Source organism: Serpula lacrymans, assembly GCF_000218685.1.
Source record: "Serpula lacrymans var. lacrymans S7.9 unplaced genomic scaffold SERLAscaffold_17, whole genome shotgun sequence".
NCBI lineage: Eukaryota > Fungi > Basidiomycota > Agaricomycetes > Boletales > Serpulaceae > Serpula > Serpula lacrymans.
In genome coordinates, this window is record NW_006763306.1 from 468,874 (window position 1) to 493,717 (window position 24,844).

General features: G+C 46.0%; 12 protein-coding genes across 12 annotated transcripts; 9 read left to right on the top strand and 3 right to left on the bottom strand.

The window, feature by feature from the left end:
- Positions 1–1,148: 1,148 nt before the first annotated feature.
- Positions 1,149–1,596, top strand: SERLADRAFT_479687 (uncharacterized protein; the record flags this gene model as incomplete). Its single annotated transcript, XM_007323941.1, has 1 exon — positions 1,149–1,596. A coding segment is annotated over one exon (393 nt), but the record flags the coding sequence as incomplete, so codon positions are not given.
- A 488-nt stretch (positions 1,597–2,084) lies between these two features.
- On the top strand, positions 2,085–3,992 carry SERLADRAFT_479689 (uncharacterized protein; the record flags this gene model as incomplete). Its single annotated transcript, XM_007323942.1, has 10 exons — positions 2,085–2,101; positions 2,156–2,473; positions 2,527–2,666; positions 2,720–2,823; positions 2,885–3,017; positions 3,069–3,249; positions 3,301–3,436; positions 3,490–3,566; positions 3,626–3,722; positions 3,774–3,992. 9 exons carry the CDS (start codon positions 2,223–2,225, stop codon positions 3,855–3,857), a joined length of 1,203 nt encoding a protein of 400 aa, XP_007324004.1.
- A 5-nt stretch (positions 3,993–3,997) lies between these two features.
- SERLADRAFT_411782 (uncharacterized protein) lies at positions 3,998–6,692 on the bottom strand (the record flags this gene model as incomplete). Its single annotated transcript, XM_007323943.1, has 16 exons — positions 3,998–4,089; positions 4,141–4,180; positions 4,239–4,455; positions 4,566–4,651; positions 4,750–4,811; positions 4,941–5,210; positions 5,273–5,404; positions 5,441–5,466; positions 5,538–5,657; positions 5,749–5,793; positions 5,932–6,020; positions 6,085–6,171; positions 6,224–6,322; positions 6,392–6,440; positions 6,518–6,552; positions 6,639–6,692. 16 exons carry the CDS (start codon positions 6,690–6,692, stop codon positions 3,998–4,000), a joined length of 1,503 nt encoding a protein of 500 aa, XP_007324005.1.
- A 986-nt stretch (positions 6,693–7,678) lies between these two features.
- SERLADRAFT_374544 (uncharacterized protein) lies at positions 7,679–8,423 on the top strand (the record flags this gene model as incomplete). The annotated part of the gene is made up of 2 exons (XM_007323944.1): positions 7,679–7,825; positions 7,881–8,423. 2 exons carry the CDS (start codon positions 7,679–7,681, stop codon positions 8,421–8,423), a joined length of 690 nt encoding a protein of 229 aa, XP_007324006.1.
- A 1,553-nt stretch (positions 8,424–9,976) lies between these two features.
- Positions 9,977–11,145, top strand: SERLADRAFT_418542 (uncharacterized protein; the record flags this gene model as incomplete). Its single annotated transcript, XM_007323945.1, has 2 exons — positions 9,977–10,091; positions 10,264–11,145. 2 exons carry the CDS (start codon positions 9,977–9,979, stop codon positions 10,902–10,904), a joined length of 756 nt encoding a protein of 251 aa, XP_007324007.1.
- SERLADRAFT_402684 (uncharacterized protein) lies at positions 11,139–11,631 on the top strand (the record flags this gene model as incomplete). Its single annotated transcript, XM_007323946.1, has 2 exons — positions 11,139–11,424; positions 11,475–11,631. The coding sequence occupies 2 exons, from the start codon at positions 11,254–11,256 to the stop codon at positions 11,487–11,489; spliced, it is 186 nt and encodes a 61-aa protein (XP_007324008.1).
- Positions 11,632–11,906: 275 nt separating this feature from the next.
- On the top strand, positions 11,907–14,697 carry SERLADRAFT_402686 (uncharacterized protein; the record flags this gene model as incomplete). The annotated part of the gene is made up of 14 exons (XM_007323947.1): positions 11,907–12,491; positions 12,581–12,714; positions 12,788–12,848; positions 12,935–13,006; positions 13,058–13,077; positions 13,134–13,191; positions 13,269–13,318; positions 13,372–13,495; positions 13,554–13,667; positions 13,729–14,023; positions 14,080–14,177; positions 14,229–14,333; positions 14,388–14,518; positions 14,571–14,697. 14 exons carry the CDS (start codon positions 12,074–12,076, stop codon positions 14,634–14,636), a joined length of 1,746 nt encoding a protein of 581 aa, XP_007324009.1.
- Positions 14,698–15,414: 717 nt separating this feature from the next.
- Positions 15,415–15,723, bottom strand: SERLADRAFT_374547 (uncharacterized protein; the record flags this gene model as incomplete). Its single annotated transcript, XM_007323948.1, has 1 exon — positions 15,415–15,723. One exon carries the CDS (start codon positions 15,721–15,723, stop codon positions 15,415–15,417), a length of 309 nt encoding a protein of 102 aa, XP_007324010.1.
- Positions 15,724–15,782: 59 nt separating this feature from the next.
- SERLADRAFT_402690 (uncharacterized protein) lies at positions 15,783–16,264 on the top strand (the record flags this gene model as incomplete). The annotated part of the gene is made up of 3 exons (XM_007323949.1): positions 15,783–15,901; positions 15,970–16,066; positions 16,113–16,264. 3 exons carry the CDS (start codon positions 15,857–15,859, stop codon positions 16,262–16,264), a joined length of 294 nt encoding a protein of 97 aa, XP_007324011.1.
- Positions 16,265–17,873: 1,609 nt separating this feature from the next.
- Positions 17,874–19,079, top strand: SERLADRAFT_418544 (uncharacterized protein; the record flags this gene model as incomplete). The annotated part of the gene is made up of 3 exons (XM_007323950.1): positions 17,874–18,416; positions 18,473–18,574; positions 18,629–19,079. 3 exons carry the CDS (start codon positions 17,874–17,876, stop codon positions 18,911–18,913), a joined length of 930 nt encoding a protein of 309 aa, XP_007324012.1.
- A 160-nt stretch (positions 19,080–19,239) lies between these two features.
- On the bottom strand, positions 19,240–20,784 carry SERLADRAFT_411786 (uncharacterized protein; the record flags this gene model as incomplete). The annotated part of the gene is made up of 5 exons (XM_007323951.1): positions 19,240–19,608; positions 19,665–19,826; positions 19,866–20,123; positions 20,176–20,565; positions 20,608–20,784. 5 exons carry the CDS (start codon positions 20,782–20,784, stop codon positions 19,240–19,242), a joined length of 1,356 nt encoding a protein of 451 aa, XP_007324013.1.
- A 1,601-nt stretch (positions 20,785–22,385) lies between these two features.
- Positions 22,386–24,838, top strand: SERLADRAFT_374548 (uncharacterized protein; the record flags this gene model as incomplete). The annotated part of the gene is made up of 8 exons (XM_007323952.1): positions 22,386–22,394; positions 22,446–22,865; positions 22,914–23,025; positions 23,512–23,559; positions 23,725–23,777; positions 23,834–24,016; positions 24,068–24,367; positions 24,422–24,838. 8 exons carry the CDS (start codon positions 22,386–22,388, stop codon positions 24,836–24,838), a joined length of 1,542 nt encoding a protein of 513 aa, XP_007324014.1.
- Between the last annotated feature and the right edge of the window lie 6 nt (positions 24,839–24,844).

Here is a 24,844-nt window from a genome sequence, read left to right on the forward strand (position 1 = left end):
GCATTCGTCAGCGCTCTGAAGAGCATCTGTATATCGTTTCCAGTCTTTTGCTGTAACCATTTAGATCTGTAATTCATTCCCCAAGTCCACATTCCAATATGATCCCATTTCTTGGTGGTGAAGAAAGACGGCGCGAAATCAATCTTGGTGGTTCCAGTTCTGTTTCCAGTTCAGCTGCTATCTTGGATAGAGCTAGAGCTCGCCGAATCGAACGAGAAGAACTGCGCAAGCGGCTAGAAAGTGCAGTTAAGATACAGGCAGTGTGGCGGGGAATACTGGAGAGCAGGAGAATACGTAGAAATCTCTACGAAATATTTACTCAGAACATCACGGATATCACAGGTCTTCGATGCCTGGCACTCATTGGACGAGACGAGGCTGTTCTCGGTCAATGGTCAAAGGCAGTCACGAGTAATGGAAATGGTAAGGTCTTCGCGTATACAAATGTCCAATCCTAACTTTATTGTAGGAAGCTTGCTGCGACTTGCTCAAGGTCCTGATCGAGAAAGTTGGCTTGTCCTGATACGCCAGGCATGTCTACTCCTTCTGCAATCCATTGCGGGCACTCCACAGTGAGTCTTGCGATCACCTTTCTTTTAATCTCTGGTGCTTATCCGTCCCAGATCAGATCACGCTGTATCTCATCTTCAGATCCTGTGCACACTCATGGACGAATCTATCCTTACGCAAGCGCTTGGCCCTGATGGACAGTATGCTACCGCGACTATCACTGATTATCTCGCGAAACGCGACTTGTACCACTACCTTTCTACGGCTATTCAAGCAATCGTAAGTCTTCACAGATCTATGTCTGTACCTTCCACTAATACTTCACACAGAGCATCGAGTCGAAGAATGCTGTTGTTTTACCGTACATCATCAAACTTATTTCCTTATCAATTTCAACTGTATCCGAACCAACCATTGGGCTACCACAATATCTTCCAGCTTTTTTCCTGCACATACTCGCCATCCCTCTACTTCCCTATCGTATTCCTCTGAAGTCATTAACAGAACTCTCTGCAAGGATTCCTTTAACCTCCCTCCATATTCTGTCGCCGCATATCTCAACAATAGTCGCGTCTGCTTCTCTCGTGTCGAGAATCCACCTCATTGCCAACCTTCTCGCTTTCACGCCACCGCGATATTCTATTCTCCCTGCTCCATCACTTAGCACGTATTTGCAATTACTCACTACGTTGATGAACTCCCTTCCCATATTTGCCCTCGACGCTTCAGAGACACCTGGTCCAGGAGCAGGGCCATCGGATTGGGTGGACGACTATGATTCTGATTCTGACGCTGCTCCGCAAGTTTCCGTTGTCACTTCTTTCACTGCCCAAGCTGTTTTACCCAGACTTGACCTTCGCACTCGGAAGCGCTTGCAGACGCTCCCATCGTCTTCCCACCTGAACGCTCTACTCAAAGCCAGCCAGCGTTACCGTGGCGTTCTGTCTGATTTAATGTCCTTCTTGTTGGGCGTATGCATAATATGGCCTGCTCAAAGAAGCAAGGTATTAGGCAGTGTCTTGGTATATGGAGGTGGCGGTATTGTGCGTGAAATTTACCGTGAACATGTCAGAAATTCGCCTCTTGGACAGAATGATAACCCGGCTACTTTGATGGGTGAGCTTTGCCGCTTTTTCTAGTTATATGAAGCTTCTCAACGTGTTGGTGTAGAGCCTGCACACGCTCTCTGGTGGCATCCTTTGATTTTCTTGGTTGACTTGTACACCCAATCACTGTTGACCATGAGCGACGACGAGTTTTTCTCGAATTCGAGAACATCTCTTTCACTCGACGAGCTTATATTGTTCTCTCGCAAATTATTGAACATTGCGTTTACTCTTTATTGGAAAGAAGATCAAACGAAAGTACAAGAAGATGGCGTGTCAGGCTTGAACTTGAAATGGGGAAGCGTGCGAGAAAGGATTACCAGATGTTTACAGGCCATCCATGCTCGAGAGTAAGTGTTCCAGTGTAGTTGGATCAAACCCAGTCTTACTGGCTTGGTCTCTAGTTCGAGGAAGCCTTTCACTCCACCAGAACATTGGCACGTCGGTTTCCAGATTGATATGAAGTCGTTCATCCAGGCTGCCGTGTCAGTATTTACTTTCTCGCTGACATATTTTTCTCCAACTTATCGCGTAAACAGGCTAGAAGAGCAGAAGCTGTCCGAGCCGCCGGGTGCACGCCCTTTCTCGTCACGCCAAATAGCATATATGTCGCCTCGTCTGGGTGTGCTGAACAATATCCCTTTCGCTATTCCTTTCGAAATTCGGGTTTCCATTTTCCGAAATTTCGTCGCAAGCAACATGGTCCAGGAAGGCGTAGATCATTTCAGTAGGTATAATCGGACAGTCATCACGGTCAGGAGAGGCCATATTGCCGAAGATGGCTTCGACCGTCTGTCTGAAGCCAATCTCAAAGCTCCTATAAGGATAGAATTCATCGATCAGTTCGGAGAACCAGAGTAATTTTCATTCTACTTTCTTGATATGCTTAAGACTAAGAGGGACTTTGCAGAGCTGGCATAGACGGTGGCGGTGTGTTCAAAGAGTTTTTCACTTCTTTGTGCAAGGAAGTGTTTGACACGAACCGGGGCCTTTGGCTCGCGACCAAGAAGAACGAGCTGTATCCAAATCCTCATTCGTACGCCACAGAACGCGAGTATATATAGTCCATCATAACCCTTCATGTTATACTAACTTCAATATAGCCCACAGCTTGAATTGGTACCGGTTCATTGGCCGAATCCTAGGGAAAGCACTTTACGAGGGCATTCTTGTCGAAGTTGCTTTTGCCGGATTCTTCCTCGCCAAGGTAACGATTAATTTTGTTGTGCGTTTGAGTGATCAAAAATATCAATCGTATTTGTCTTTAGTGGCTGGGGAAACAAAGTTTTCTAGATGATCTGGCTTCTCTGGACCCTGACTTGTATCAAGGTCTTATATTCTTGAAGAACTACACGGGTAACCCGGAAGATTTGTCATTGAACTTCACCGCTGCAGTCGAAGGTTTGTTCTACTCGGCATTAAATTATTTGTGCTTCCTGACGACTCGTGTAGAATTTGGCGTAGCCAAGACTGTGGACTTGATCCCGGATGGTAGTAATGTTGCCGTGACGCGAGAAAATCGGTTGCAGTACATCTATCTCGTATCTCATTACAGATTGAGTAAACAGATCAAGCAGCAAAGCGATGCATTCTTTGAAGGACTGTCGGAGATGATTGACCCAAAATGGCTACGGTTCGTTCATGTTGAATTTTTTGTCCTGGCATAGCTCACATTAGTTTTCAGTATGTTCAACCAACAAGGACTCCAAATTCTACTCGGTGGTGTCGATTCTCCGATAGATCTTGACGACTTGAGAGAAAACACCAGTTATGGTGGTCTGTTTGATGACAAAGACGCTACAATTGAGATATTTTGGAAGGTTCGCCGTGAGAGACTTCCGTGCTGTTCGCTTTGTTCTTACTCTATGAATAGGTCGTCAATTCTTTCGACCAAGAGCAGCGTCGCGCCTTCTTGCGTTTCGTCACCAGTTGCAGTCGGCCACCCCTATTGTAGGTTTTTACTCGCTTAACATGTCGTTACATAATTGACATTTGCGCTTTTGAAATAGGGGTTTCAAAGAGCTCGCTCCCAATTTCGCAATCCGAGACTCTGGCAGCGACGAAAAACGACTACCTACCTCCAGTACGTGTGTCAACCTGCTGAAGGTTTGTCCGGTTTCCCTCTGCTGGTATATTGATTGTTGAAGAATTTGGCAGCTGCCTCGATATCAAAGTGAAGCCGTTTTGCGTCAAAAGCTGCTACAAGCCATCACTTCCGGTGCTGGCTTTGATCTTTCGTAGACGTTGCTATAAACCAAAGACGCCTGTTGTATTTGTCCGCTGTATCGCTATAGATGTTTTTTTTTGACATACATGGTTGTGCTACACTCATTTGTATTACATTGTCCAAAGCTTCTTCTTTTGCCTTTTGACTAGTTCACCTATGTTCCCCCTCCGAGTTCAGTGTAAATGTGGCTCTGGCCTTCCCCGCGGCGTTCCTGCTTGAAGTGATTCGAGATGAGGAACGCAACATCTGATGTTGATCTATGAGTACAGGTTTAGCATGCGATTACCCAAGACCTACCGAGTGACTGCTCGAAGTTCAATCTTGGATCGCAGAAGGACTAAATGTAAACGCTGAGAACGAGCTCGAGTACAACCGATCGAGGCCATAGTACACACCTGATATCTTAAACCTAATTGTTCTTCGCTCAATTCCATACTTCCGCCTAAACATTCCGTGACACTGAACCCTTCGTCGTTCAGTTCTCCTGTGAATTCTAGACTGACACCACCCAGGCAAGAACCACATGCCGCGTGTATACGAAGGCAGGATGTGAGCTCGCTGATAATGGTGCCGAAATTGCGAGTCTTTAAACCGGAGGCCGAAGTGAGAGTGCTAGAAAGGAAGCAGAAGGGGGGTGAAGGATCACCAGGTCAGACTCAGATTCAGCATCGAAAAATAATAAAAAGGTCTGTACAGGACGAAAATTATGCATGCCCACTCACTTGCCGTGCATGGGATCACAGACCCAGATAACGAGATGACCGGATTGTTGGACGGCTTTGATGTGGCTGCCGAGATGGTCTTCGATCTAGATTATTTTATTATTATTTAATAAAAGTAATAAAAACATAATGTAGGAACAGGAATGAGATGTGGAAAAATGTATCTGCTATGACGGCAACTTACTTTTCCTGCGCCGTACCTTGTGATCAGTGTTACCCGACCACTCTCTTTATCAGGATTGACGACTGCGAAAAAAAAAAAAAACATGTGAAGGTGAGTGTACAACAATAGATTTTCGAGAGAGAATCGTGATCGGTCCGCGGGGAAGAAAATGGGAGATGGAGATGGCAGCACGGTGTGTTCCAGGTACTTACTGTCAAGCAACTGAATTAACTCCTCCTTGGCAAGGCTAGGTCCAACTTTGATGCCGATGGGATTACGGATTCCCCTGAAATACTCGACATGCGCTCCATCGAGCTGTCGAGTCCTATCCCCTACCCACAAAAAGTGGGCAGACGTATTATAGAACGCCGTTGATGTCGGCGGCGGACTCGCTGGGGAGCTGAGCGGGGAGCTCGGCGATGGGGAGGCTCCTGCAACATCGAATTCACGAGTCATGGCTTGTTCATAATTCAGCATCAATCCTTCGTGACTAAACGTGCAGTTTTTTTAGACAATGATATGAAAAATTAGGGATCCTGATGACTTGGGCAGGTGCCGTTATGGAGTCCGGTAGGGGATAATGTGAAGACTTGCCTTGTATAGAAATCAACTTCTCCTAAAACGCTCCTCCCACCCCCTTTTTCGTAGTTTGCGCTCTCTCGACCAGAGCTGACACCTATAGTACGAGTAAAGTCAAGAGCGTCAGAAAGACCTTCAACGATATTTTCGAACTCTTTTCTGTGAAAAGCCAGATGCGTTTTTTTTCAGAATGACTAGAAAGGAAAGTAGGAACGTTTTACACCACTAACCGAAGGGCCGGGGACCGGACATGAGAAAGAGACCAATCTCGTGGGTGGTGCAAAGAAGCAAAACCGGATGTCAACAAACCGCGAACGTAATTGAGTGTGGCTGTCGAATGGAAGTAAGCGCTGCAACAACAAACGACAGCGGCCGAAATCAGCATGATATATGTATGTGATGATGGCATGAGGACGATGATGTGATTTGTGGTGCACGAACCTGAGAAGACGGTCTGGGTCAGGCGTCCTGTCGTTTGGATCCAACCTATGCAACGAGGTTCAGAACTTTAAAGCAACGGGCATTCACTGGCGATTTAGTAAGTTACCCATTGACGTTGTCTCCACTGTCAACGCTGATATTGAATTTTGTGCAACTTTCCTGAAACAGAAAATTTCAACGTACCGGAAACTCAGGACCTCCCTATCACCGATTTTTTCTGTCCCGCTACTCCGCGGTTTAGCATACTGTCCTGCAATGCGCCCGATGCGTACCTAAGGGTGGACGTGAGAACTGAAACTGGCTGGCAGAGCGTAGAGAAAAGGGCGTTATACGTACAATAGGAAGCCTGGCCCCCCATATGAGTATGAGAGAAAACGAAAGGATCAGGCCAATTTTGGCCGAGATGTTTTGCTTATATGGAGTCTGTCGTTAACACACAAAAACCTAAAACTTTGCAGGGAGATTGGTTATGAACCTGAGTGCAAGCATCGAAGCTTTCAGCGCAGTCGCCGGCGTGGAGCAGGAACGCCTCGTTGCGCTGAACTGCGCTCAATTGGTGCCGAAGGCGCTCGATCTGAAGAAATACAAGTGAATAGGTAGATATGGTTGCAACACAAGTGGAGTAATGATCATTACTACATACTTCTGAAGGTGTGACAAGAGGAGGCAAGTTTTCTATTTTGGATAACACTCTGGCGTGAACAAATAGTAAAGGGAGGAAGGGAAGGGTCAATCCGCGGTAACGTGGATATTGAAGAGAGACGCCAACCTAGCGAGATGGTCCTGGTCGGGATAATTCACAGCCTAAGATAATCATCAAGGACGCAATCATAGAGTATATATTATGTGAGAAAAAGAGCTAAAAATGAGGAGCGAAGTAGTTTTCCCACCTGTGCGGCTTGTTTGGACTTCCAGGACGATGGGGACCAGGATGTTGCAGCCATTTGGAAAGCGACGAAGGTTCTGCGATGGGCTCGGGAAAACTGGGGACAGTGCACGAAAAGAGTAGGTAAGATTCTAGTCGATGATGTGGTCTGCTCTAGGCAGCACTAGACTGGGATCGGTTACGACGTTCAAAATGGACGGTTGACAGGTGTAGATACGTTACCTGGGTGTAGTGGCTGTAATACAAAGCGAAGAGCTGCGAGGGAAAGCGAGAAATCGTGAGTGAAAGCAAGTGTAAGAGATGTGAATGTCATAAAATACAGTTTGCTATGTTTTTATTTTTCTCGTAAACTAATTTTCAAGTTAACAACAGAGCGAAAACAGAGACTACGATCAAGATCGCCGATTTGCGTTGATCTGAGTGTCAATTTTATTAGGACTTTGTTGACCGGATTCGATACACACGCGGCAGACACCGGCTGCTACTAGAGCGGACGCATCTTTTGTCTTTACACTATAATGAACACTTCACTCCTTACGTCTCTCCGCGGACCAGAGCAGGCCACAGTGGTTCTGCCAGGCTACGGTCAGGGTTGATCAACGTTGACGTTGATTTGATTTTACTAACACCTAACTACTAAGGTAGTCAACAAAAAGTCATGTCACTTGAAAATCAACCAGCAGTAATGTGGATTGATAACAATGTTTAATTCACAAAAATTACCATATACTTGGTGGGTTCGAACCAAGACCTCATATGGCATCTTTATGCTTGCAAAGAACTTTTATTCTATTGGACTCCACTCGTATGGCATCTATAAACTTTGCTCTTATCTCGACCCGTCGAACGGACAACAGTCTTCTTGCTTCCCTGACCACGAGGATCTTTCATTACAGGGTTCCTCTTTCAACATGAACGAATCTTCCTTGGCGAGATATCCGAGTTCATATGTGTATTTTCGACTCTACTCATATTCTTCCTCCTATAAATGGCCTCCACATTCTATCTTTTGCTCAGTCTCGCAGCCCACATCTTTCTTCACTCATGTCACTCGTCGTACGTGCTCTCCTCGTCTCAGTACAGGCAATAGGCAATCAGCTTGCATGTACTCCGCCCAATGCAACTAATGTCAAAACTCGTTACCATACAAACGAGCCGTACATTCTCCAGATGGCCCCCCTCATGTTCAAGGTAAGCTCCTCACTCAATCCTCACACTTAGTTGTATTGATCATTTGGCTTATTAGATACACACCACTCTACTCTGGCTTTGCGCCCTCTTCGAAGCCATCTCAGCCATCAACTTCTATGTTCCATGCCTGCCAGTCCAAGTAGAGCCATTCTTCAGTTCGACCACACGGCCCATTTCTTCTATTACACCACTCTTCATGATCGGTGTTCTCGTATCTCTCTCAGGCGTCCTTATCCGTCTCCGCTGTTTCCGCGAACTAGGTCACCTCTTTACCTTTGATCTCACTTTCCACCCTGAACACAAGCTCGTCACTTCCGGATTCTACCGATATGTCCGACACCCTTCTTACACAGGATCGTTATTGCTCGTTGCAGGACTTGCTTTATCGCATTGCACCCGCGGCAGCTGGGCGCGGGAGTGCGGGCCTCTTGGTCAGATGAGTGCTGTGGTCCTAGGTACCGGTTGGTGTATTTGGGCCATATCAGTTTGCATCAGCAGAGCCTACGCCGAGGACGGCGAACTCAGAAAGAACTTCGGTGCCGAATGGGATGCCTATGCGGCTAGAGTCCCAGCATGGTTTTTCCCTGGATTATTGTAGCCAAAGCAGTCCCTTTGTATCGAGTTCAACTTTCTTTCAGCGCCCTTATAAACTTCCAAAATGAAAAAAATGAAAAAAGCAAAAGATTCCGAGTTTACATGACCTAAAATTCATGTGCCATATAGCTATAGACAGTGAGCATCTTTTTCATTTTATCTAAAGTTGTGCCTCTTGAGCTGATGATCCTTATGGAATAACCGTCTTCTTTTAGACGTTCTTGCTATATAGACAATGCACCTTAAACAGTTCGCCCTCTTTATGTCCCAACCAAAGGTACCAACTTACGGGAGAGACCCGTGTTTGCCTGCCGTACGGGTTGTACCGCTGTGTCTCCATCTAACATATGCATCTTTGGAATATACATAATTGATGTATTCGTGTATAGTGAGGATATATGTCGCGTGACTCTGTGCGCTATTTTCCCGTATACATCATTCTTTTTCAGACTCCCAGCTGCAATAGGAATCCGTTATCGCCTCATCGCATTTGTACCTCGGGTCAACGGGCATCCCTGGTTGTCAAACAGCATCAGTATATGGTATCTATAATACGCCAGTGAGAAAGGCTCCGTGTGTTTTGAATACCATCTGGCTAGGCTAGTGATAATCTATAACAGGCTCCTTGACAGGTTTTGGATGATTCGTCAGGCCAGAAGACTGACTACATAAAAGGCACATCCTTCGTTCATTCCCGTCCGGCTTTCTACGATGACGTGTTGTTCCATTAAACCTTGGGGATGCCGGCCAAGCAGAGCCGCGGCCCCGGATGACTTGGTAGTCGATTTTTCGAGGATTCCGAGGTCGAGGAGTGTGCACTTACTATTGAATGGTGATTCTAGAGCGTGCGCTTGACTCGGGAAAGTAGTTATTTTATCTTCGCTCGTAATAGTTTCAATTAGGCTTGACGGCATGCGGTACTCCTACATCGTTGTACTCACATCGTGCATCATGTTCCTCGCTGTGCCGCCTTTGTGACGTTCATTCACGGTAATTATTTAGCTTTGGTGTGTGTGTGGCAGTGTGTGTGTGTGCTATGTTTACCGTATGTGTGTCACTGCGGCGGCGGTGCTGGAACCAGGGTCCTGATCAGTATTAGTAACTTTCGACTGAACATGGAGATGGGTCGAGTTTTCCGAGGATGCTACCAGGATCATGAGGCTGATTGTATAGCTTGTAGAAGGTTAATGCGGATGAAATGAACACCGTGAGCGTGACGTAGATCCACTGGAACGGAACTCAGGCCTATCGTCTTGCGGGTATTGGTGTCGCGACAACCCGGGTCGTTTCATGGAGCCCGCAAATCCCAGAAGAGCATAGCAGTGCACTATTTTTTAATACCTCTTTCCGTATATGTTTTTTCTTCTGAACAGCCTAGTTTGTGAAGGTACCCGAGACTGAGGCACTGGCAAGACCCGGGTCGGTGCCAGTGGCCTTCGTCCTGTGCTTAGATGGGTTCGAATTCTCAGGATTTCTGTTGTATCCTAATCACGAGATTGATACTCACTGACATTAAACGGTTAGGACGATGGCGCAAACTGCAAACGTGCGACCTGCATGTACTATAACATTCGCAGATTCGTGGAACCTGTCATACCAACAAGGAAACAATTGTGCAAGGCTGCAAGAAGGCATATCGTTCTTGAAGATTTGTCAGCAGATGACAAATGTAGTAAGCTTCTTGTGCCCGATCGTTTCCGCTTGGACAGAACCATATACGCATAGAAATTCCAGTGTTACGCCTTGACGACGACAAACAGTGAAAGGCAGTCTTTTCGAGATTCCGTCTAAACATACATTCCTATCAATCACTGCTTCTTCTTCCTGGCCAATATTGATCCTAGATATGCACAGACCACCTCCAGGCCCACCCCCCAGCTCTTCCGAAGATTTACCTCCCCCTTGCTCATCCAATGCCCCTCCTGGCTCTTCTTCCATCTCAGAACCCCCTCCTTGGCAGCCTAACTTTATCGACCTCACTTCTCAGTCCCATCGCGCCATTCTCTCCAACTTACGCAAGCCCCTCGACCCACCCCCAGACTGCTTCTCGACCCCCTCTCCCCTGCGTGTCAAGTCACACGACTTTCCCCCTTTCCGTATATCCAGTTTGCATGAGACCCTAGGTGCGGGGTTTAGAATCCTCTACCCATCTGACCTGCTTGAGAAGCATGGGATAGGCCAGGCGGATTGGGTACGGTTCTTGGAGGACCTTGGGATGGCTGCCAGGTTGGCGGGTCAGGGGTTGAGCGCGGTTGGGTCTCGCGTGCCTGTCACCCCGCTTCCGACTCGCGGTATTTTCAGCTCTAGGGCTTCTGGAGTGGCGTACGATTCGCAGTTTGTGAGGACGCCCAAAGATGAGGTGCAGGCGTTGATTACTGTTTGGAATCAGTCTGCTTTTGAGCGGCGCAAGTTACGTGTGAGCATGCATCCCAAGGGCGATGGAGGAGCTAAGACGGGATGGGAGTTGCTGGTGGAGTCTCTGTAGGTTGGAACGCTTTGGAGCCCTCGCCGTGCAATAGGACACTGGTATCATGAATTCTTCAGGGTGTATAATTATTAGTTATGTACAAGTAAAACAGTGAGATTTTACCGTACCTGGTTTACCTCGTGTATGTCTTTGGAATTTGATTACATCCATCGCGAATCCAAGGCATATATCATCGTTCACTTTAGGAATAGCGAAGCGTTAACGTCATGTCTCAGCTTATTGGTGCAATCCAAATTTTGCGCGAATCCAGACAGATAGCACGTAACAGAGAGCAAAGGAAAGGAAAGTGGATATACTAATTCCAAGCTAAAGTGGTGGTTTCAGAGATGTTTGATGATTTCCGCCGATGACAAACGTGGTATTGAGGACCAGGACGAGTTATCGCGGTTCCGCGTACTCAAAAGACCGTCAAACACATAGCGACTTCAAATCTGGAGGAGGCAAAGGAATTTTAACGCGAATTGACGGAAAAGAACATGGACCGGGTGTCGTGTCATGCAACATGACAACAGCGCCACTGCACTCAAGAGTTAGACAATTTGAAGCGAAGAATATTAGATAACATACCAACGCGACCTTTAGACGACCCGTTGGAACTGAGTAGTGAGACATGATAATTTACCGCCTGTCAATGCCTTTTCTCTAGGATCAGAAATGAAAATGTACCCGTCCGAGAACTCTAGGATAGCCTTGAAACTTTCTTCAGGAGTGTGGCCTAACGAGACTGGTGCAAAACTTGAATTAGCTTTTACAAACTGAGGACAGTTTTACCCACTTCGTCACCGTGGGTTGTAGTAAAAGACATACCGTACTCGGTTCCCGCGTAATAACTGGAACTATTGAACTCCCGATGTTCAGGAAGGAGTTTACGCATTTCCTTACTGTCAGTGTCAGATTATGTCTTAGTTGATATAGTACTGACCCAAATACGTGTTCCTCTTCCCAGGCGAATGCTGAGACACTTGTCGTGTCCTGTGACATTGCCTAGAAAGCTGATGCTTTATACCTAATAATACGCTTCATCCACAAGATTCTCATTCCCGCTCTTTATTGCCTCTATTGACATGTTGGCCTAAATCCGCACATCGACCCGCTCCTCCTCACGATAATACTGACGACTTTTTGTGTTCTGGGAAGTTTCATCCTTTGCTGTACTATAGCGTCTCATGTTTTCGTCCTTCCCCTTCCGTCCCTTGCGGCTATTCGACAGAGCTAATAAGCTTATCGGAGGCCTGACACGACTTCCTCACGCTCAACAATGTCAATATCTAATTCGGTCGCGGACGCCCGTCGCCGTTCGCCAGGCCAGCTCGAGTGCTGCAAGCAGAGGTGTGGGAGGGTGGTCGACGTTGGCGTTGGCGTCGATAGGGAGCGGAATTGTAGGGTATGCTATTGCTACACGTCTTGATTTGCGGTCATCTTTCTCGCGGACGTTGGGGGACTCAGATCCTCAGTATGGCTCACCAAAAGACTTTGAGAAAGCTATTGAGGAGCTCAGACTTTCATTTGATTCTGAAGATGTCGTATCTACCGATGCGGAAGACCTCCGAATACATGGCTTCTCTGAGAACGACTATCATCCTGGTGCGTCATTTCCGCTATCTCTTAACACTGCGTCGCGTTTGTAGCTTTGTAGATACTTAAATCTCTTGCTAATTTTTCTTTGCTATCAGGTGCGCCTCATAGTGTTGTCGTATACCCGAGAGCCACCGAAGATGTCGTCAAGATCGTCAAGGTCGCTACCAAATATCGCATGCCTTTGACTGCATATTCGGGAGGGACTAGTCTGGAGGGCAACTACCGAGGAGTCAGTATATTTTTTCTGCTTAGCGACTTTCATTCACCTGAATGTCATATTCTCCCGTGTACCTCGCATATAGAGTGCTGTGGGTGGAATTTGTCTTGACATGTCTTCCATGAATAAGATACTCGAGATACATGGTATGTATGCGCTCCCATCGTTCCGAGTCCAGCCTGATTCATGTTTCTTCTTCACTCGATCACTTGTGGTTTATCACATGAAATAGAGGCAGACTCGGATATCGTGTGCCAACCTGGTGTAGGATGGATAGAGATCAATGACACGTTGGCGAAAATGGGTAAGCTATGGTGTTCATCCACAAAAGACTGTATTACTTAATTCTTAATAGGCATACCCTTGTTCTTCCCTGTATGTCTGATTTCTTCTGGTATTCTTTCGCGTATGCGCTTATGCCTTTACTTTAGCTGGATCCTGGTCCAGGCGCGACCATTGGTGGAATGATGAGTACCGGATGTTCGGGAAGTGAGTGTCGTCATGTGCATCTTAGGGCTGTATGTCACGTTTGGGCCATAAGATACTAACACACGTATGTCTTTCAGCAAATGCTGTTCGATATGGTACAGCCAAGGGAGAGTGGTTTTTGAACGCAGTATGTATTAATAAACGCGGATTGATCCACTGGTTCATGGATTAATTGTATAGACTATTGTCCTTCCGTCTGGCAAAGTTATTAAGACACGTCGACGGGCCCGAAAATCTTCTGCAGGGTTTGATACCACGAAGCTTTTCATTGGTGCCGAAGGTACACTAGGGATCATCACAGAAGGTCGTCACCTTCCTTTTACTGCGCATATAACCATCTGACAATGTCCTCTTCTCCGCAGTGACCATTCGTCTCGCTCCAGTGCTTCCTACCACAGTGGCTGTGGTGCAATTTCCGGACGTGAAGCGGGCGACGGAAGCCGTTATTGACGTGATGAACAAAGGTGTCGGTATACGTGCGTTTGATGGTTCATCTCTGGATGATATGCTGGGACTCAATACACTAATACTCAATAGAATGCGTCGAGCTGGTTGATTCTGCCTTCATGCGTTCGACGAATCTATATGGGGCATCAGAACGCACTTATCCAGAATGCGACAGCCTTTTTTTCAAGTTCCAGGGCCCGACACCTGCCTCGCTTGCAGAGACCGCAAAGATCGTTCGCGAAATCGTGGCTAAGCATGGTGCGACCGGTTTCGAGCTGGCCCGCTCTGAGCGTGAGGCCAAAGATCTTTGGGCTGATCGTAAGAACGCCCTCTATTCTGGATTGGCGCTTGTGGAGGGCAGTAGGGGATGGAGTACTGATGTTTGGTGGGTTATTTTCTTAGTATCTGTAATATCGTTGAGTGAATTGGTGTGGCTGGTAGCGTTCCGGTGTCAAGGCTACCACAGCTTGTATATGAAACGAAACTGGATCTAGACGAGTTAGGAGTTGCTTCCACTATAGTCGGACATGTTGGTGATGGTAAGAGTACGTTTCTGTATACAGCAGATGGTTTCTTAAGAAAATTTACAGGAAACTTCCACGCCCTACTTCTTTTTCGTAACGACGATGAACTAGCAGTTGCTCGAACAGCTGTGCATAGAATGGTAGAACGCGCGATCGCACTTGACGGGACCTGTACGCCTTTTACGTCCTTCTATATCTGTATATGTCATTGAGAAAACTGAACAGGTACTGGTGAACATGGCGTTGGGATTGGGAAGCGGGAGTATCTCGAGGAAGAGTTGGGGGAGGGTACGGTGGAGCTGATGCGGGCCATCAAGAAGACGATCGACCCACTTGGATTGTTTAACCCAGGAAAGGTGAGTCTTTTGCCTTCCGCAAATTGGATGACACGCTGAGTGGTGTGGACAGTTATATCCGGATAAGAGTGCGACTTCGAGTTCCAGTAACAACTCAAATTCAACCAAGACACATTAATTACGCATACCGCAGTCGCTTTTTTGTTTATGTTTTCTTGAACTTCTTGCATTCTGAGACTTATCTGCTGTACACATCATCCTAAGGAGCCAGCACGTATCTGGCAATTCCTCGAGTAACATGGTAGGCTACATTTCTGTTCTACGACCTACTGGTTTTGCTGGTCCCCGTGTCTTGTCTGTTTGTCACCTGCTACTGGAATTTCTGCCTTATGAATGTACGTAGGTTTGTGTTTACGGTGAGGTAAGTCCTCCCCCTTTCATCGATTTAATGATTGTCGTTGCTTGTAACGATATCTTTTGCTTCTCCCGCTATATCCAAAGGCGCGCTCGATGACACCGTACTTGGAACTCTTATTGGCTTAACTTCATTACGGCTTGTCCTAATCCACTGGCGAGCGCGCCAGACTCCTGGTTCGGCGATCCTTCTAATATCTCAGGTGGCACACCCCGAAGTCGATTCATTCCTTCAACAAAGAAGTAGCATTGCTACTGATTGCATGCGTCAAGTGACACCAGTGCAGGACTTACTTCTCCTCAACCTCCCGTCCCCTCGGTCCTGCGTCCTCGTCCCGCGAACGAGGATAACTATCATCCCAATATCACTACCTTTTGCGTTGATGCCTGCAGGACAACTTCCTCAGGGCCACAACGCCACTCACTGCCAAAGTGCATTCGGTCCATCAGAGATGACGATAAGTACGCAGAAGAGTTGTAGTCCATATCGCGCTAACGAAAGTTTTATGTAGGCGCAACTTGAATCCCTTACTTCGTGGCCATTATACCCTGGATATTGTGATTTGACGGATCCTACATATGTACCCATCTGTCCTGTCGGTAGTCGTAGGATTCACAGTGATCGACAAGGTAAAACCGCGAGAACTGACGTCGACAGGTACTGATAATTCCATAGTAAGTGTAATGGCTCCGCGATAAGAGGCGTGGTATTGATAGGCCTTGGCTTGGATAACCAGCCTGGGCCCAAGTTGCTCTAGTCTGGTCCGAAGTAAGGACCTTTGGCAGGAACCCCCGCTTCGGTAGTAATAGAGAAGGCACCATGAGCGGCACATTCGGCTTGAACTCGGCATTTTGTGGCTAGTCACCAGGAAAAAGCACATAAAGGCTTCAGCTGAAACAGCTACTGTAGAGAACAAATGTTATGTATATGATCCCTACTATTGTATCGCAACTACAACAATTTATGTAGCACCTTGAACCTATATGACTCTGAATATCCCATTTCTTTTTGCCCATGTTTTGGTTCAGGTGTATCTGCAATTTGTAGTGGCATTTTAATTGGAGTGGCTGACAGTTTCACTATCTCAATGGCTCAGCATCTGTTTGGGATGGAAGAAAAATTTGAAACTAGCGTTGTTTGTCATCTGAGAGCTTCACTATCAACTCTACCGATTCACACAAAGGCTAGATGGTGAGTTACGCTGGTTGAAGCAATAGCTAGCCTTTACTGTGATGCTCAGCCATATTCAATCGGAGCGGTTGAGTTTAAAATCGAGGTGCAAAAGAGCTCAATATTCGTGTTATTGGCACCGAAGGGGGGTTCACGCCAAATGGTCTTACTTTGGTGCAGACCTTATTTACAAGATATCGACTTATCATATATTGAATTAGGTAAGCAAGGGAGACTAGCCTTGCTCGCTGTTGTGAACGGCAACGAAGGCATTTCAGTAAGTGCCACGTGTCGAGGTCGCATCGACTCGACGACTCGGACGCTCGGCTCGACACCCGCGAGTGTTCTTCGCAATTGCAGATACTGTGTCAGCCCAAGCACTTGCTAATCTCTACGGATCTTTTCTGTTTTCTTCGCAATACGATCTAAGCTCAACACGAACTACCATTGTGGCCTTACTGAAAAAGTTCTAAGTCTGTATAGTCAGACTCATCCTCAAAAGCATCCTCGTTCCGGGTATTAGGTTATGGGGTTTTCCTATGGTAATGGTCACGTTTCGGTCTGTCAGTGACTTGATGGGATCAAATTTGTAGAGACACCAGAATCTTAAAAGATCGATATGGTTCTGGCTTGTGCTGGTGAAGGACTATAGACTGTAGGTCGGTCACGGTTCTCTTCTTATAAAAACGTCAGTCTACAACTTCAGCAGACATGTCGCAAAAATCCGTTTTTCATGATTTGGCCGAATGCGACCTGATAACGCTGTAAGAAATTTGGATAACATATTAGATACAAAACGCTGCGGACAGGTTCGATCAGATGCCTGTAAGGATAATACGCGTGATGAGTGTGAATACGCTAGCCACGTTGATCGCGCTGACATGGCTGATCGTGCTGACACGGCTGATCGCGCTGAAGTGCCGAAGTACGCTGATCGAGCTCACCAGACTGACCTGTCAATTCAGCCTGAGTGCTGTGATCAAGGATATCCGTCGATTCAGGCAGAGGACACGGACAACGCTGACCTGGTATCAGTAAGGCTCAACAGTCCTATCGCGCCTGGTTCGGCCTAATACGGAGTTTTTAATATATGCTTTTGTTTGCTTTTTGCCGGTTTTCAATTTTAAAGCTTAGAGTAAAAAGAGACAATAGAAGCCATAGTATTTCGTTGTAAATAGTATCTACTAGTTGTTAAAGTGATATCCCCGAGGTAGATTTGTATATTACTAAGCCATTAGTATCAGTAAATACCGTACACGTTGATTCATGATTCTCATCCCATTCCTCAGATGGGTAGCAAGTTGAGTGATAATGCAAGCATTAATATGGGATGGTCCAGGCATCGGAAGGGGAAATTTTGCTCCTAGTGTTGCAGAAACAGCCAGCGAGACTGACTGCTTGATGGCTGCTATAGCGGAAGACAACATTGAGGCTGATGCCAAAGTCAGAAAGATTATAATACATACCTGAGTAGTGCGGCTCCTAGCCGTGTTCTTTGTTGGCTGCTGGCTTCCTCGTTTAAACATCAGGGTTGATTGGCTCTGCAAGCATATTTGAGTTATCAATAAATGAGTGTGCATCGTGTAGCCTGATGACATACCTTGTAAGTTTGAAGACTCAAAGGCCTGCAACATCAAGTGTTCGTGTTGGTGGTATTCAAAAGGGAGCAAGCATGTGAACGACAGGCGGGAGCCTCACCCTCCTTATATACAACATGTGGCGCTGGTGGAGCTAGAAACGTCATGATTAGTTAATTATCAAGAGATACTGTATCCTCGCTCACTGGAAGTGGAGCCCAACAATACACTTGGACCCATAATCCAACAACCCATGCCATCATACACAGGAAAGCGACGACGACGTAGTTCCACGCCTTGTATTGAAGAGACGTCGTCGTCAGAAAACAGCTCAAAGTCATCTACTTATAATAATGCTGCTCCCACAGTTCTTGCACATGCTGCCGAAGGTCCCAGTAAACTCGAGCAACACTGGCTGAAAATTCATGGAGACACATATTCAGTAAAGCAGAAGGAAAATAATGCAGGGCTTGTAGCTGCAACAAGTCCCCTGGTCTCACCTCGTACACCTACGCCGCCTCCGCCAACCAAAGACTCTCCAGTGCTGAGATTGGGCTCCACAAGCACGCACACATCTGACGGTGTGATATCATACCATGATGGTGGTGGATTTGGTCAGGGATGTCCTGTGGATAGAAAAGGGCGTTATAAGTACAATCGGCTTGAACGATACCAGCAAAGTACCCCGAGTTTTTCAACACCCACTAAATCCCGGGTAGATGACACAGCGAGTGCTGATAAACTTCCTACGCCTGGTGTGAACCTGGTCAATTCTTTTAATGCGGCAAACAAAGAGGTAAGAAATTCAATACACAAGAATTATGTTTTGTGACTTACCAGTTTGATTGAAAGAACTCTGTGGTAAATGTTGCCGAGACAACAGGAAAAAGTGATGGAAAAGGCACCGTCCCTTTGAAGCGTCGCATAGGTGATCAAGATACCATTGACAATGAGGTACACATATTGAGATCACAGTAATTTGGGCTCACCGTTGGTACCATTCAGCAGATGGTCAATATTATTCCCCCATTGACTCCTGGGACCGGTCGTGGGGCGCGTCAATTCCTCGTATCACAAATGGAGCTCTCACCGCTTAACCCAGGGAAAAGGAGGAGAGTTGCAAGGTCAGAAGCACCAGACAGTCGAGTCTCTCAAGATTTGGAAGAGACATTGCGGAACATCGAAAAGAATCTTGATGAGGTGGGAAAAGTGTTGAAAGAAGACGTTGGAGGGGCGATCCGCGAGCAGACTGAAGTGCTGAAGGGTGTTCTCCATGAGTTTGTGTCAAAGTAGAGCGGGTACAAATCACTGCTGTATCATTATTGTTGATTGTGTTAGTAAAGACTGTACGAACCTGCCTTTCTCTTTGTCCAACTTGTCTCCCATAGTCTTGGACAGTTTCTTGAACTCGTGTTTGGACTTGGCGTTATCGACACCTCAGTTACAGTTTGAGTCGTCCAGATTTAAGCTTGATTGAAGCTTGATTGAAGCTTGATCGATTGATCATCGATAAGATTACAAAGCCAATCAGTCATTCAAGGTCTGGCCATTGATAACATCAATTCGCTAGTATTTGTATCTTATCTAATAACAGAGGCACTATCTATACACATGTGCCTTCACTCCTCGAAGTTATCGCTTCCATCTTCGCTGTTCCCACCCTCGTTGAGTCCCCCAGAGCCTCGTTCAGAATGGCTGTTATGGCCTTCGGGCTGTTCATATCCATCCTCATCATGATTCAATGCAGCCATCACACTTTGCATTAATTGATCCCTGTCTGTGTTGCTCAGTTGGCCTGCGAGTCCATGGCTTGTATTGGGGAAAAGGACTTGATCCCACTCTCGGAATATATTGAGTACACTTTTTTTTTGTTTTTGAAGGCCGCTTAAAAGGTACTCCAGGTAGTTGTCAAAATCATCGTGCCAACAAATGCCAGATTCGTTCCCCTTTTCCTTGAGGCACTCGTCTGGAGATAAGGCCCAACGAGCCTAAATAAATCCCTGTATGTTAGTCAGATTTCTCTATGAGCTCAAGAAGTACTCACAAGGACAGCAGAAGCTGCGACCATGCCAGGCGTTGTATGGTTTAATCCCCATTTTAGATCCATCGTTTCATTGTTTCTTGCAGCACGGGAAGATTCGCCTTCGTTCATTGCAATTACGGATGCAGGCCCTCGTATGATACAGCTCATTGTCTGCTTGGTTGGCTTTTAGTTCTTATTTTTTTTCAGCTGTTATTGACTCACTTTCTGAAGAATTGGATTCAAAAAAACTGTTTGGATGTCGAAGCGTCCCTTGTAGTCACGATGAAGGACACTGACGTTCCATGGATGATACGTCGAGGTACCGTTTGCATTTTCTACCCGCCCAATATCTTCGCTAAACTTTGCACATCGTTTGCGGGATATCCTCAAGTCTTCCTCCGTGCAATTAAAAATGGTGGCACCTCGAGATCGAAGACGAGTAGCTGTGTTTGACCGCTGTTCTTGCATTCCATCACGGAACTGAAAATCAGGTGAGTTTCGAACACTGCTTACAAAATTCTGGACCACTCACTGAACGGCCTAACCAGTGATTCGGAAGGTCACCATGGTATGTGGCAGGAACAATGTCTAAAATATCACGAAGCTGACCTTGCACTTTAGCAGCTGTGCTGCCAAAACGGTCCAGTTTATCATACTCGTCGTCAATGGTTGTTTGAAAAGTCTTGGTAGGCTCATGTAGCCAAAGAGCATGAGTTATCTCAAACTGATGCCCCAGTCCCTTGATTACTTGCTCGTGGTGCGTGTCATCATCTCTTGAGCTCTTGGTTTTTTTTTCCTTCTTTGATCCCCTTTCAACAGACTCATCCTGATGTACCTCATTCATAGCATCGTCGTATTTACGACGCATAGTTTTAGCTTCTTCCTTTGCAGCATTAGCTGCAATTTGAGCGTTACGGGCAGCCTATATACACCATCAGCACATCTTTGTGGACAAGAAACTAACTGTCTCTACCTTATACAGTGATGCCGGTGACATTCGCAGACTGATTTGTGATAAATCACTATCTGATTCCGTGTTACTGATGGGTTTCTGCGCAGAGCTTGGATGCTCGTTACTATCTGGTGAGTCTGATACCTCTGAATCATCTCCACCTCTCTCTCGTTCACTATTGCCCTCCATTTCGGTACTAGACGCCTGTCTGCGTGAAACAACTCTGCTCTTTGCATGGGCTATTCTTCTTCCTGGAGCTTGAGCAGTCTGACGAGCAGCCTTTTGATTGGTAGAGGTCTTCTTCTTCTTGTCTTTGATATGTTTCTGTTTTTTTTCCATCTGCACTGTTTTGGTTGGAGACGAGCAACAGTGTGGAGTATCTGTTACTGACTCTGATTCAATTGTTACGTACACCAGGCTAACCGTGACTTGTAGATAACATCATGATCTATGATTTTCTCAACAACGACGTCTCCATGCTCAACTATACTAGCTAGCTACACTATGTCTCATATTCCTAGGACAACCGAGGCAAAAAAAGGACCATGGTGTAAATATTGTCAACAACACCGAAGCACACAGCGCTTTGACAAGCACATCAAGTCCTGCAAGGTCAGAAATCAGGAACAATTAGAGCTAGCGGCACGACAAGAAAACCATTCAGAGAAACGGTGCTTAGGGAGATCACTCGAGGAGCCAAATCAAAAAAGAAAGAAAACTGTTGAGGTGTTAACGTCTCTCTTTTTCAACTTCTTAAATTTACAGTTCTGTGCATCTTATCAGGCTGACGGAGACCGGACTCAAGTCAATGACGAGGTTGAAGCGGGTCCTCCAATCAGCGGTGCGGGAATATTTCATTTCATTCTGTCTTTCAACTGTGCCTGACAGACTTGAGTCTTGACTTAGCAGAATCTGGTAACGACGAAACCAATGTCCAACAGATATCAAGTGCAACTTTTATTCAAGTTGTCCACCATCCTCAAAGTGGGAAGCATGACCCAGTCATAATTCCCCTTGACAGTGTTATCCCTTCAGCTGATCAAGGCAACCACGAAGCTGGACTTGGCTCTGCATTGGAGATCAAACCGTGGGCGCCCTTTCGCAATCGTGCCGACTTTGAATATGCGGAAACAGCTGTCAAGGGATTATTAAGTAAAGCAATAGTAAACACACAGTTATATGGGATACATCATGGATGGGCAGATAATACTAACATTACATTTCGGAACTATGCAGACATCGAGAAGACTTTACAAGTAGCACGTGCGCAATATGTCCAGGTGGGCAAAGACGACCCTCAAAATCGATTCTTCTAACCTTTCTTTCAGTTTCAAGAAGGAAATGTTTCTGCATGTTATCTAGGAGAAACTCATTACTTCAAGTTTCAGTACCGAGATCCGTGGAAAATCTATCGCAACTGGATTATGGATGAGACATTAGCGCCTCTCATCCTTTGGCATCCTTGCCGCAAATATTATTGCCGTCGAAATGGTAGGATAGTCTTGAAAGAACGCATATACGACGAGTTCAATTCAGCCAACAAATGGTGGGACGTACAGGTAAATATATAGTATATACATTTACATGCTTTCTGATGTGGATTAATTTGAATGCAGGAATCCTTTCCACAAGAAGAACCACCGCATTGCTTTCTACCGATCTCTCTCTGGCTTGACAAAGGCAACATCACTAAGCGGGTCAAGAAGCACCCTATAATTATTCGTCCGCTATTTTTGCCGCGGGGGGTAAGAAATGCGTTGGGAAATGGAGGAGGTGTTCTTGTAGGGTATATGCCCATTGTAAGCGTTTTTTCTGCTACACAGGGGCTTCTTATTGCATTGTTTTTACAGCCTTTGGACCCGGCCGACCCATCTGACAGAAACACTGCTGATACCATTAAATGGCAGTGCTTCAAGCGTGAAGTTTACCACAAGGTTGCCGAAGTAATATTCCACTCACTACGATGGCCTGCACGCTTCGGAGAAGCAATGGCCTGTGGTGACAAAATTGATAGAGTGATACATCCAGGAATACCAGTCAAGTCTGTTGATGGCGAAGAAAGCTGTGCGCTAACAGCTACGCGTGCGGCCCTGGCCAAATTTCCATGCCCGAAATGTCTTGTCTGCCATGACAGTTTAACGAAACTATGCGGAAATTTTCAGTGTCGCACAACTGACAACATGGAGAAGGTGTACAAGCGTTCAATCACAGCATCAAATAAAACGGAGGCTGAACGAATCTTACAAGCCCACGGATTACATGCAACCAAGGTTTTCTCCCCGTATTTTTTTTATCTTCCACTCACTAGCTTTTTACAGAACTTTTTTTGGTCACTCGACCACTCAGACCCATATTGTTCCATTTCATACGATAAATTACACTCCGATGATCTAGGAAAATGGGGTAAGCACATCTGGCCGCTCCTCTATTGTTTATCTAGCAATGAACAGCTCAGACTTCGAGTGAAGGTCTAAATATATTGGAATAATGTACCTAGCAATGAACAGCTGGAAAAACGAAAGGTAAGCTAGGTACTCGTAATTTAACACTAAATGGGGAATCTCACCTCAGACTTCGAGTGAAGGTCTGAGGTGTCTGCCTAACGACGACAGCGTATATAAAGGAGAACGGAATCAAAATCAAAAATGTTATCTGATGGCGCACGGGCCACTCCATCTACTAGGCCTGCCTAGTTCGGCGATTGCGCCACTTCCCTTCTTCGTACTACGCTTGTTTCTCTCATATCTCCAACATCCTCCTCACAGTGTTAGCAGAAAACGGAAACAAAGGCCATATGGCCAGAAAGTAAGTTTCAACTACACGTCAAACTTGACGTCTCACTAAAACTCAGGATATATAGCATGCGGAATGTATCAAGATGGCCTGGACTCAAACACTTCATGAACGTCACCACAGTCGAATATGCGGATGGTCAAGTGTTTTATGATATACTCAAGGTGCATAGTCCTTAATACATTATTTATTAGCACTATACACTGACTTTTCTGTTCTTCTAGTGCATCCTCCCATGCATCGTCCAAATTCTCCCTAGGAACTCAACATTAGTACATGGTATCCGAGCCTATGCTAGATATCGGCTCATGATTGGCCTCAATTGTATGACCGAAGGGAGGACACACCGGCTAAAACAATATATTATTCAATATGAACAATGTTGTGAAGTGAGTAGCGGTTCTACATGTGTCTTGATTGTTTTCTAATGGTTCTTATAATACAGCACATTTCAAACAATTACGAGAAGGACTTCCACTTTAGCAAGCAACACGCCATAAATCATATTCTCACAGAAATCCGGCAGAAGGGTGCAACGGATAACTACGACACACGAGTCAGCGAGGGCTTTCACCAAGAGGCGCAAGAAGCCTACGAGCAGACAAACCGGAAAGATACAGACAGCCAGGTAAGCAAACATATTTATGTGTACCAAAAGCCCGATGTTCAGTTTCCACAGATGGCTCGCATTGACGAGAACCAAGAAGCCATCGCCCACATACGGATGACCGTCGACAACTATGATAAAGCCCACCATAACGACACTGAGGACCAAGACTTAGGAGATGACGCTGGCAGAAATGATGACCAGAGGTCGACACAACCTACCCCCGATAACCACTGGATGCTAGGATCTCCCACAAACCTGACAAGCTCGGTAGTCATGGAGCATTGCGAGGGCCTCAAAGGATTTGACAAGCGTCTGCGGAGTTTTTTAGTCTCAAGTTGCAATGTAGCCGTTGGAGATGGTCCCATCTCAGTAAGCTGATATTAGATATACTTTACAGCTCTAACATTGTTCTATGTTCCACAGATCAGGAAATATCAATGCATTTATCTTAAGTATCAATCACACGAAGACTGGAGCGAAGGACGGGACATCCTTCGCTGCAACCCCAACTTCAATAAAGAATCACGCTTCGACTGTGTTCTCATTAACACAGACACATCGGAGCCAGTTCCTGCTCGACTCCAAACCGTCTTTCGATGTTTCCTTCAGTCCTCTTCGTTTGATATTGTGTCGGTCAAGATATTCAAGCCATCAAATGGAATTCCGAGGACCAGATGGTCGGGGGCACTTTTGTATGATGAAGCGAGAGATTTCAAGCTGGTCATGGCTAAGTCCCTGATTCGGGGAGCTCATATGATCGAGGCTTTTAATCTGAAGGAAGGCCGGTTTTATTTAAATGACTTGATTGATGGTGATATGTTCCTACGTTTCGGGAACTGACAACTA